This window comes from Oncorhynchus clarkii, chromosome 4, assembly GCF_045791955.1.
Source record: "Oncorhynchus clarkii lewisi isolate Uvic-CL-2024 chromosome 4, UVic_Ocla_1.0, whole genome shotgun sequence".
In the NCBI taxonomy this organism is placed as follows: Eukaryota; Metazoa; Chordata; class Actinopteri; order Salmoniformes; family Salmonidae; genus Oncorhynchus; species Oncorhynchus clarkii.
Genome location: NC_092150.1, coordinates 76,881,819 through 76,894,704, shown reverse-complemented (window position 1 = coordinate 76,894,704; position 12,886 = coordinate 76,881,819). Strand labels below are relative to the sequence as shown.

The following is a 12,886-nucleotide window of genomic DNA, read 5'->3' as shown; positions in this document are numbered from 1 at the left end:
ATTGTTACTTTTTGGGAAACTTCTGGTGCACAGCTAGGTCCGTTTTGTCACTGTTGATATATTGGCTGCCTATGATGTAACCTGTGTTTGTTGTTTTGTTTCTAGGTGGTGATCATGAGGGACTATCACCATGAGAATGTGGTTGACATGTACAACAGCTACCTGGTCGGAGACGAGCTCTGGGTCGTTATGGAGTTCCTGGAGGGTGGGGCCCTGACGGACATTGTCACTCACACGAGGTAACCAATGATCTGCCACTAAAGTCCATTTGCCTCTCTCCCAATGCATTAGCTAACATGAGTCTTCAATTCACTGTCTGAAAAAATAGAATTTGAATTGTTGTCCCACTAATTAATCTCGGGAAGTGAATAACCAAAGCAGATCCACAACAACCCCCATCAGATCTGGTTTCATGGGTTTTAGTTATTCATTTCAAACTTTTATCTCTCTCTCTCCTCGGTTGTCTTCTTCTCAACACCTCGTCGTTTCGATTAGCACACGGTGTGTCCTTGGTCTTTTAATTATAGTCATTTGTGTGGCGTGTCAGGGCGTGTGTCAGGGCGTGTCAGGGCATGTGTCAGGGCGTGTCAACATTGTGTGGGGTGTTCCAGGGAGTGTCTTAGGGAGTGTCAACATTGTGTGGAGTGTTTCAGGGCGTGTTTTAGGGCGTGTCAACATTGTGTGGAGTGTTTCAGGGCGTGTGTCAGGGCGTGTGTCAGGGCGTGTTTTAGGGTGTGTCAACATTGTGTGGAGTGTTTCAGGGCGTGTGTCAGGGCGTGTCAACATTGTGTGGAGTGTTTGAGGGCGTGTGTCAGGGCATGTTTCAGGGCGTGTGTCAGGGCATGTTTCAGGGCATGTCAACATTGTGTGGAGTGTTTCAGGGCGTGTTTTAGGGCATGTTTCAGGGCGTGTCAACATTGTGTGGAGTGTTTCAGGGCGTGTGTCAGTATTGTGTGGCGCCGTGACGGGTGATATTAACACGGTTGTGTCAGTGGCGTCCCTGTCGGCGTGAAGTCATGAGATGTAGAGAAAAGTCCACACTTTTGCAATCAGAATATATACAAATCTAATTCAGTCGGCTCTTTTGTTGCCTAAATTACTGTTCAATGTGGAGAGCTGAATAGAACGCGCACGCACACACACGCGCGCGCACACACACACACACACACACACACACACACACACACACACACACACACACACACACACACACACACACACACCGCTCCCCCTTGGTGTCTGCCAACACACAGTGTACCAGTTCCAGATTGGCCTCTCTTTGTGTGTCGTGTTCATGTTCCTCAGCCATTTCAATTAGCTGCAAATGTAAATTATCCTCAGGAGGCTGTATAGTGGCTGGCCTGTACTTTACCCAGACTCAGCTGATGAAACTGCAGTGTGTGTGTGTGTGTGTGTGTGTGTGTGTGTGTGTGTGGGTATGCGTGTGTGTGTGTGTGTGGGGAGGGGGGGGGGTATGCGTGTGATGCCCTTGGCATCTTTCACAGCCTCATTAAACAAAAAACTTTATTTTTTATTCTCTGTTTGAAATCATTTACTATCTTGGTTATCATTTGTTTTGGGTGTGTTTGTGTGTGTGTGTGGGAAGCATTCAATCTCCTTTGTCTACACATCAACCTCCCATTCTCTAGATTGTTTTTCCATTCCCGGAAGCCTCATTTATCTATTGTAATTCTCAATGCATATATGTGTGACAAAAAAACCTGGTGCGATCTACCATGGGAGGGGTGTCTTTGTGTGTGCGTTTGTGTTGAGAGTTGTTCCTTGTTGTAAGCAAATGGCAAGACAATTGATTCCTGTTTAGTGAGACAGGATAGTGAAGACAGTGCTGGAGGGTGTGTGTGTGTGTGTGTGTGTGATGGGGGAGGTTCACACCAGCTGGAGCTTCATGTTAATGTTCTGTGGAGTTCAGCCAGATGTATAGTTTACCCCCCAGCCCATATGGGACCACACACACACAGAAAACACTACACAGTTATCGGCATGAATTTCATGCTCCTACGATGTTCCATTCTTCCTAGTATAATTAGCTTTTTCATAGGAACGTTAAGGAGAAACACAATTGCAATAGTGTGTGTGTGTCGTCTCCTACAGCCATCCTAACCCATGTGTGTCGTCTCCTACAGCCATCCTAACCCATGTGTGTCGTCTCCTACAGCCATCCTAACCCATGTGTGTCGTCTCCTACCGCTATCCTTACCCGTGTGTGTGTATGTGTGTGTCGTCTCCTACCACCATCCTAACCCGTGTGTGTTGTCTCCTACCACCATCCTAACCCGTGTGTGTTGTCTCCTACCGCCATCCTAACCCGTGTGTGTCGTCTCCTACCGCCATCCTAACCCGTGTGTGTCGTCTCCGACCGCCATCCTAACCCGTGTGTGTGTGTGTCGTCTCCTACCGCCATCCTAACCCGTGTGTGTGTATGTGTGTCGTCTCCTACCACCATCCTAACCCGTGTGTGTTGTCTCCTACCGCCATCCTAACCCGTGTGTGTGTGTGTGTCGTCTCCTACCGCCATCCTAACCCGTGTGTGTGTGTCGTCTCCTACCGCCATCCTAACCCGTGTGTGTGTGTCGTCTCCTACCGCCATCCTTACACGTGTGTGTATGTGTGTCGTCTCATACCGCCATCCTTACCCGTGTGTGTTTGTGTGTCGTCTCCTACCGCCATCCTAACCCGTGTGTGTGTGTATGTGTGTGTCGTCTCCTACCGCCATCCTAACCCGTGTGTGTGTGTGTGTTTCAGGATGAATGAGGAGCAGATAGCCACAGTGTGTGTGTTGGTGTTGAGGGCTCTATCGTACCTCCACATACAGGGAGTCATCCACAGAGACATCAAGAGTGATTCTATCCTCCTGACCAGCGATGGACGGGTAAGACCACATGGATTCTGGACTAACTTATTTAATAATGTACAGAACTAACTGGCCTTGTATCATTGTAGGACTCCAGATGTTGGCTTCAGTGGTGGGTTGTGTCCACTACCTATTGTGATACAACTAAAGCCTGTATTGTGGTTAGAAACATGGGTTTATCCATGCATAGTAGTGTTACCATGACAACCAGTAATGGACATGATGTCAAATGACACAATGTTGCATAAAAACACTGTCCTACACCCTCACACTGACCTCTGTGTTACAGTACATGGCTCGCTATTTCTGGGCTACTGCCAGTGATGCAGTACAGTACGATCTCCTCAAGTGCCTCTGACTGCAGGACTGGAGAGAGAGGAGAGGAGAAACAATGCATAATCAATTAGCACCCAGTACCTATTAATTAAAGCCTGCCTAATGCCTCTTAACGAGCTGCTGGAACGTGATGGATGGTTGGCTAATTAAGGGATAATAGAAGCAGGATTAGAGTGGCTTATATGAAACCTCTTCAACCCCAGTTTCCCTTATAATTATTATATGGACAGAAATATGAATAGTTAAATATTAGAACATTTAGAAAATAAAGTTCATATTCAAACCCAAAAATGTTTTCCGATAAAAAGGAAGCACACATCCAAAATGTAAAATCAATGAAGATAAAAATCTGTCATTTATATGTCCCCATGTACAAAAGTGTTCAGAAAATTCCCATAGATAACAACCAAATATGTTCTGTTCCCACAGATCAAGCTGTCAGACTTTGGCTTCTGTGCCCAAGTGTCCAAAGAGGTGCCCAAGAGGAAGTCTCTGGTGGGCACGCCCTACTGGATGGCACCAGAGGTCATCTCACGGTTACCCTACGGCACGGAGGTAAGGACACACATTGACAAGTATCACATTAAAAAGTTTATTGTTGTATATAATAATAGCATTCACGCTGCCTGCTAGGTGGATATCTGGTCGTTGGGCATCATGGTGATAGAGATGATCGATGGGGAACCCCCGTACTTTAACGAACCCCCTCTACAGGCCATGAGGAGGATACGAGACAACCTGCCCCCACGGCTAAAGGAGTCACACAAGGTCAGCAGGGCTAATCTATTTCATGACTGAATTGGCACATTTACAGAAATGTGGATTCATGTCAGTTATCCCCTAAGTCAAATAATGAGTCATGTGTTCCCTCTCTCTCTGTCAGGTATCGTCGGTGCTGAGGGCTTTCCTGGGCCTGATGTTGGTTAGAGAGCCGTCTCAGCGAGCCACAGCCCAGGAGCTGCTCCAGCACCCCTTCCTCAAGCTGTCGGGTCCCCCATCCTGCATCGTCCCCCTAATGAGGCACTACCGCCACCGCTGACCTGACCACCCGCCACCAGGGCGGCGCTCCACACCTTGCCAAACAAACACACACCGGACCTGAGAGACTACGCCACTAAAACAAATGCTCACACCTGTAACCGTGCAGTAGTTTAGCTTGAGGAATTGTTTACAAAGAAAAGATTAAAGAAAAATGTGATATCCACTATTTTGAGAAACACTATATAAAGTTCAACACTGAAGTATAGGGAAATGTACTGTAGGAGTCTCAGTCTTCTGTGGCCGACTTGCTGCCTGTCCTGGAGCCAAATGCAAAGAAGATTAGCCTCTTGGTTTGAACTCTTTGGATTCTCTAGGCTGTTAGACCAGTAGAGATTTGTAGGGTGGGTGGTCCAGGTGCAGTTTCCTCTCTTCTTGTCTGTAGGGTTATACTGTAGTAACCATTGACTAGAGCGTAGATGGTGTGAGGTGATTGGCTGAGACTGCCTTTGCTGGCCGCCATGTTGAGGGACCCATGAGACATGCCAACCGCCCCGGATATGAGCAGTCGATCTCAGAACAATCAGGAAGCAACGTTAGTGGGAGCGGTATGGGTGTGTCTTAGTCTGACTGGAAGACAGGCTGTTCTCCTATTGGTGGAATTAAACATCGCACTCTTCACTTCTCTCGTCTCACACTAATAGTGAAAATGTATTTTAGAGACAGTTTTTCTGTACAGTTTTGATAATTTGCAGTATTTTATTGTGTAGTAACTATTGGGATATGGGCAGTATTACATATAAATCAGAGTTTCTGCGAAGATATTTCTTACTGTTTATAATAATAATACATTTTTGATTAAGAATGTAAGAGATATCCCAAATAAACCAACTCTTAACTGTTACAAAAATAAACCTGAATATATTTATTATCCCACATTTGTAGAGAGAATCTCCATTGAGTTTGTAAAAACGCGTAATGCCAGAATGTTGTATGCTGTTTTAAAGTTTGTATTTATTTTTTTGAATTGAAGGTTTATATTTTGGTAGTGTGGCCTTTCTTTTTCATTTACATTTATAAATATCAACAGCCAGACAGACAGTGATATTGGTTATATCATACAAGCAATACCCCAAACGTATCTATCATCACCAATGTATTCATCTTTTGACAATGTAATTTAACACAAATCACACGTAGCACTGTTTGAGTGGATTGGCAGGAATAGTTTATTTGAAACAGAGCCATTTTCTTTACCCATCACCACACTCCTATCAATTCAAAGGGCACACATACAAGACTCCTACAGCAATATCTGAGCTTCTCAGTCTGACACACACGGTGATAAAAGGTTTTATTTTCAACTCTCGCACAACTTGGCTGTTATCTGTTTCTTATCTTACACACACACACACACACACACACACACACACACACACACACACACACACACACACACACACACACACACACACACACACACACACACACACACACACACACACACAGTGCCGCAATCTGATTCTCAGTTCTGATTGGACTAGAGAACAGTGTAACCCCGTATCGTTTTTACCCATCATTCACTGTGATATGTAAATATGAACATGTGTGTGCTTGAGAGTGTGTGTGTTTGTGTGTGTGAGCTGGCTTATCCTTGACTACTATTGGGGGACTTGAATGGGTACTACTATCCATGGTGTTGCTTGTACAGTGATATTGCATGTTTGTTATCAGTGAAACTGGTTTTGATTAAAAAAGCGAATCAAAACATTGACAAGCGAAGCATGTTTTTCCACACTCTCACCTGTACAAACCCAGGGTCAATTTGAGGGCCTTTAAACACACAATCAGACGTTTACAGGGTAAATGAATTCAAATATACATTCCTGCATGTAGACGTATACAGTAGAATCAAGAATAGTTCAACTCATTTCAAATAATTGCATATTTAATCCCTACAATTCACAATTCTAAAGGTTTATATTTGAAGTGAAATATGGATTTTTGTGTGGGAGTCTTGCCCTGCAGGCTTATTGCTTCCTGTGTAGCTGCATTACTGTCCACTGTCCTATGGTTCTGATTGTCAGATCTCAAGGTTCCCAATTCATCGCTGTCCATGTTGCTGAAATCTCCTATCGCCGCTAGTTGCTTGCTGTTTAGGCTACATCCCACTTTGCCCACACTACAGATGAACAAGAATTATGTTTTTTGTCCATCCCTGATAACACCAAACCATGGATTTTAAATTGAATATGACCCAAAACATTCTTCAGTGTTGGCCTAATAACGTTTAGCTGGACACTTCAGCGGACTCTGGTGTAGCAACAATAGCCTTGCCTCTGTAGTTAAAACAACTAAAGCACATGTGTCAAACTCATTCCACGGAGAGAAAGGGGGATACCTAGTCAGTTGTACAACTGAATGCATTCAACTGAAATGTGTCTTCCACATTTAACCCAAACCCTCTGAATCAGAGAGGTGTGGGGCCTCCCATAATCGACATCCACGTCTTCGGCGCCCGGGGAACAGTGGGTTAACTGCCTTGCTCAGGCAGAACGACTGATTTTTACAGTGAGGGAAAAAGGTACAGTGCCTTGAGAAAGTATTCGGCCCCCTTGAACTTTGCGACCTTTTGCCACATTTCAGGCTTCAAACATAAAGATATAAAACTGTATTTTTTTGTGAAGAATCAACAACAAGTGGGACACCATCATGAAGTGGAACGACATTTATTGGATATTTCAAACTTTTTTAACAAATCAAAAACTGAAAAATTGGGCGTGCAAAATTATTATTATTATTAATTATTCTTCACAAAAAAATACAGTTTTATATCTTTATGTTTGAAGCCTGAAATGTGGCAAAAGGTCGCAAAGTTCAAGGGGGCCGAATACTTTCGCAAGGCACTGTATTTGATCCCCTGCTGATTTTGTTGTTGTTTGCCCACTGACAAAGAAATGATCAGTCTATAATTTTAATGGTAGGTTTATTTGAACAGTGAGAGACAGAAGAACCACAAAAGAAATACAGAAAAACGCATGTCAAAAATGTTATAAATTGATTTGCATTTTAATGAGGGAAATAAGTATGTGACCCCTCTGCAAAACATGACTTAGTACTTGGTGGCAAAACCCTTGTTGGCAAATACAGAGGTCAGACGTTTCTTGTAGCTGGCCACCAGGTTTGCACACATCTCAGGAGGGATTTTGTCCCACTCCTCTTTGCAGATCTTCTCCAAGTCATTAAGGTTTTGAGGCTGACGTTTGGCAACTCGAACCTTCAGATTTTCTATGGGATTAAGGTCTGGAGACTGGCTAGGCCACTCCAGGACCTTAATGTGCTTCTTCTTGAGCCACTCCTTTGTTGCCTTGACCGTATGTTTTTTGGTCATTTAATGCTGGAATACCCACCCGCGACCCATTTTCCATGCCCTGGCTGAGGGAAGGAGGTTCTCACCCAAGATTTGAGGGTACATGTCCCCATCCATCGCCCTTTTGATGCGGTGAAGTTGTCCTGTCTCCTTAGCAGAAAAACACCCCCAAAGCATAATGTTTCCACCTCCATGTTTGACGGTGGGGATGATGTTCTTGGGGTCATAGGCAGCATTCCTCCTCCTCCAAACACGGCGAGTTGAGTTGACGCCAAAGAGCTCCATTTTGGTCTCATCTGACCACAACATTTTCACCCAGTTGTCTTCTGAATCATACAGATGTTCATTGGCAAACTTCAGAAGGGCATGTACAGTGGGGCAAAACAGTATTTAGTCAGCCACCAATTGTGCAAGTTCTCCCACTTAAAAAGATGAGAGAGGCCTGTAATTTCCATCATAGGTACACCTCAACTATGACAGACAAAATGAGAAAAAAAATCCAGAAAATCACATTGTAGGATTTTTAATGAATTTATTTGCAAATTATGGTGGACAATAAGTATTTGGTCACCTACAAACAAGCAAGATTTCTGGCTCTCACAGACCTGTAACTTCTTCTTTAAGAGGCTCCTCTGTCCTCCACTCGTTACCTGTATTAATGGCACCTGTTTGAACTTGTTATCAGTATAAAAGACACCTGTCCACAACCTCAAACAGTCACACTCCAAACTCCACTATGGCCAAGACCAAAGAGCTGTCAAAGGACACCAGAAACAAAATTGTAGACCTGCACCAGGCTGGGAAGACTGAATCTGCAATAGGTAAGCAGCTTGGTTTGAAGAAATCAACTGTGGGAGCAATTATTAGGAAATGGAAGATATACAAGACCACTGATAATCTCCCTCGGTCTGGGGCTCCACGCAAGATCTCACCCCGTGGGGTCAAAATGATCACAAGAACGGTGAGCAAAAATCCCAGAACCACACGGGGGGACCTAGTGAATGACCTGCAGAGAGCTGGGACCAAAGTAACAAAGCCTACCATCAGTAACACACTACGCCACCAGGGACTCAAATCCTGCAGTGCCAGACGTGTCCCCCTGCTTAAGCCAGTACATGTCCAGGCCCGTCTGAAGTTTGCTAGCGAGCATTTGGATGATCCAGAAGAAGATTGGGAGAATGTCATATGGTCAGATGAAACCAAAATATAACTTTTTGGTAAAAACTCAACTCGTCGTGTTTGGAGGACAAAGAATGCTGAGTTGCATCCAAAGAACACCATACCTACTGTGAAGCATGGGGGTGGAAACATCATGCTTTGGGGCTGTTTTTCTGCAAAAGGACCAGGACGACTGATCCGTGTAAAGGAAAGAATGAATGGGGCCATGTATCGTGAGATTTTGAGTGAAAACCTCCTTCCATTAGCAAGGGCATTGAAGATGAAACGTGGCTGGGTCTTTCAGCATGACAATGATCCCAAACACACCGCCCGGGCAACGAAGGAGTGGCTTCGTAAGAAGCATTTCAAGGTCCTGGAGTGGCCTAGCCAGTCTCCAGATCTCAACCCCTTAGAAAATCTTTGGATGGAGTTGAAAGTCCGTGTTGCCCAGCAACAGCCCCAAAACATCACTGCTCTAGAGGAGATCTGCATGGAGGAATGGGCCAAAATACCAGCAACAGTGTGTGAAAACCTTGTGAAGACTTTTGAAAACGTTTGACCTCTGTCATTGCCAACAAAGGGTATATAACAAAGTATTGAGATAAACTTTTGTTATTGACCAAATACTTATTTTCCACCATCATTTGCAAATAAATTCATAAAAAATCCTACAATGTGATTTTCTGGATTTTTCTTTCTCATTTTGTCTGTCATAGTTGAAGTGTACCTATGATGAAAATTACAGGCCTCTCTCATCTTTTTAAGTGGGAGAACTTACACAATTGGTGGCTGACTAAATACTTCTTTGCCGCACTGTATATGTGCTTTCTTGAGCAGGCGGACCTTGCAGGTGCTGAAGGATTTCAGTCCTTCACGGCGTAGTGTGTTACCAATTGTTTTCTTGGTGGCTATGGTCCCAGCTGCCTTGAGATTATTGACAAGATCCTCCCGTGTAGTTCTGGGCTGATTCCTCACTGTTCTCATGATCATTGCAACTCCATGAGGTGAGATCTTGCATGGAGCACCAGGCCGAGGGAGATTGACAGTTATTTTGTGTTTCTTCCATTTGCAAGTAAACGCACCAACTGTTATCACCTTCTCACCAAGCTGCTTGGCGATGGTCTTGTAGCCCATTCCAGCCTTGTGTAGGTCTACAATCTTGTCCCTGACATCGTTGGAGAGCTCTTTGGTCTTGGCCATGGTGGAGAGTTTGGAATCTGATTGATTGATTGCTTCTGTGGACAGGTGTCTTTTATACAGGTAACAAACTGAGATTAGGTGCACTCCCTGTGCTCCTAATCTCAGCTCGTTACCTGTATAAAAGACACCTGGGAGCCAGACATTTTTCTGATTGAGAGGGGGTCAAATACTTATTTCCCTCATTAAAATGCAAATGAATTTCTAACATTTTTGAAATGGGTTTTTCTGGATTTTTTGTTGTTGTTATTCTGTCTCTCAATGTTCAAATAAATCTACCATTAAAATGATAGACTGATCATTTCTTTGTCAGTGGGCAAATGTACAAAATCAGCAGGGGATCAAATACTTTTTTCTCTCAATGTACCTTGTCAGCTCGGATTCAATCCAGCAACCTTTCGGTTACTGGCCCAATGCTCTAACCACTAGGCTACCTGGGCTGAGTGTCTGTGAGTTTTCGCTCCACCCTTGTACTTGATTGATGAATTAAGGTCACTGATTAGTAAGGAACTCCCTTCACCTGGTTGTCTAGGTCTTAGTTGAAGGAAGAAAAAAAAAACCTGCAGACACTAGGCCCTCCATGGAAGGAGTTTGACACCCCTGAACTAAATGAACCGAAAGATGTATATACATACACCTCACATGACTAGACGATATATGAGGTCATAGCTTTTTCTCTCCTACTAGCTCTTCCTGTGTGGAACTATAATAGGATATTAAATTTGGTTTGACCCAGGATAATAAAACTCCTCTTTCACAGGAAGTCACCTTAACCACAGCTGTAAATAAACTAGCAGTGAACCAAACTAGGCCCACTGTGACTCTGGCCCTGATTGTACACCACCAGACCAACCAGGTAACCACCCACGCTAATTCCCCCCTTCAACTGTCACCCATAAAACAGTAGAAAGACAATGGATTCTGTATAGGCTTTGTTTGTTTCTCACTGCTAAAAAGGGTAGGGTTAACAGGTCATTAGGCCTTTCTCTCACATCAATCTTCTCTTTGTGCCAGACTGGGTTCAAATACCTTCTGTTGAATTTTTCTGGATTTAAAATTATTGTTTGGTTAACCTTATTTACTATTTGTTACTTATTGATTTTTATTTTATTATTTCACTCTTCATGCGATGCGCACTACAAAGAACACCAGAATAATTATTATTATAGTAATGTTTGTTCATGTGTCAATTAATCTCATAAGGGATGGGTTGCCAGCTGCTGATTTGACACGAATATAACATTTCCTTCATTCATTAAAATGTCATTAATTCAGTCTGTGCAAAGTGTCAAACCAAGGATAGATGTATGGGACTTCAGAGCGAAATGAACACCAGGTAAGGGCTCTGAGTTTGATGACTTGTGTCAGCGGTGACATGATTCATGATGATGTCTGTGGTGTTCAAACAAAGAGGTGTGGATGTCACAGATGCTCCATTTATTTTCAATTTGACTTACTCATATCGCGTTTCCTCTGAAGGCCCAGAGTCATACGTCGAGATTAATACCCCATCTCCGCCTCGATGACTGGGCCATGCCACGCCCGACAGGAGCATTGATCACCCGGGCTCAGTCGCAGCTGTCTACCACTCCCCTGGAAGACTCATGGTTGGGACTTCAATTAATATTATGAAAGTAACCCATCTCTTTCAGATTTTAAGTCCATTTAGTGTGACAATATTCCATGTTTTGTAACACAGGGCTACTGAAGCCTGAAAAACAGGCCACTGAAATATATTTTACAACAGACATACTTATCCAACAATCAGAGAAAATGAAAGTTGGAGGGCCAGTAGGAGGCACCCTTTCCCAATGCCCCAGGGCAGTGATTGGGGACATTGCCCTGTGTATGGTGCCGTCTTTCAGATGGGACATTAGTGACTCTCTGTGGTCACTAAAAGATCCCATGGCACTTATCGTAAGGGTAGGGGTGTTAACCCCGGTGTCCTGGCTAAATTCCCAAGCTGTCCCTCATACCATCATGGTCACCTAATCATCCCCAGTTTACAATTGGCTCATTCATCCTCCCCTCTCTCTTGTAACTATTCCCCAGGTTGTTGCTGTAAATTAGAATGGGTTCTCAGTCAACTTACCTGGTAAAATAAAAAACACAAAAGTTGTCCAAAAGTATAGCTAACCAGTTTTATATGGGCAAACACAAAACAACATGAAAAACAGACCTACGCAGGTTTAGGACATCTCCTAGGAAATTTATTTCAGTGAACATTAAAGTTTGCATCAGCATAGTTCTTCTGAAAATATTGTACATTTATTATTTTTGAAGCTTAAATATCGCACATTTCTTTCACAATGATACACTTTGTTCTTCTGACATTCTGATTGAAGATAAATTATTACATCATTTCTTTGCAAGTTATTTACAGAACATGTTTTCTTTGTTTTATTTTACATATTTCATATTTTTTCTTGATATAATTCCATAAAATGGGATCTGGAAAAGGATCCATCAACCCAAAGTAAATACACTGCCTGCAATTATTTATTTTTCATGATTTCTGAAGGTCGTTGAAACACCTGCACACAGCACAACACCCTCCACTTTCACAACTTGTTTTGCAGCGTGTTCACAGGAAAGACAGAGAGAGACAGGGGATGGGGAATGACAAACTGCAGGCTTCTCCACATAACCACGATTTATGGACACAAACAACAGAACACCATCTATGGGTGGAATGCTAACTGAAAAATCTCTGTGCGTAAATCAAATGTTGCGCAAGTCTCCAATTGACTTCAATGCATGGTTTTACTCAAAAGCATATCTCACGTTAGCCATATTGCAAGTTAGGCCTCCATCAAGTTCTGGCCTACTCTCCAATATATGGTGAAGTTCAGAGCAGGGGAAGTCACGTTGGTTTGACTTTGGAGAGGCAGGAGCATTGCGGTTATAATTGTAGTCAATGATTGTTGTTCTAATGTCCAATCCTTGAATGGAGAGTGGTCATGATGTCTTGATTT

At 43.4% G+C, this 12,886-nt stretch overlaps 1 protein-coding gene across 1 annotated transcript in view; it reads left to right on the top strand.

Annotated features, from left to right (window-relative positions):
* The window catches only part of LOC139407294 (serine/threonine-protein kinase PAK 5-like), a 115,351-nt gene extending 109,397 nt beyond the window's left edge, over positions 1 to 5,954 (top strand). Inside the window, exons 7-11 of the mRNA XM_071150949.1 lie at positions 106 to 239; positions 2,764 to 2,890; positions 3,638 to 3,763; positions 3,842 to 3,976; positions 4,092 to 5,954. Of these exons, the coding sequence (XP_071007050.1) occupies positions 106 to 239; positions 2,764 to 2,890; positions 3,638 to 3,763; positions 3,842 to 3,976; positions 4,092 to 4,247 (678 nt within the window). The 3' untranslated portion in view covers positions 4,248 to 5,954. The remainder of the gene's footprint in view (positions 1 to 105; positions 240 to 2,763; positions 2,891 to 3,637; positions 3,764 to 3,841; positions 3,977 to 4,091) is intronic.
* Positions 5,955 to 12,886: the final 6,932 nt, after the last annotated feature.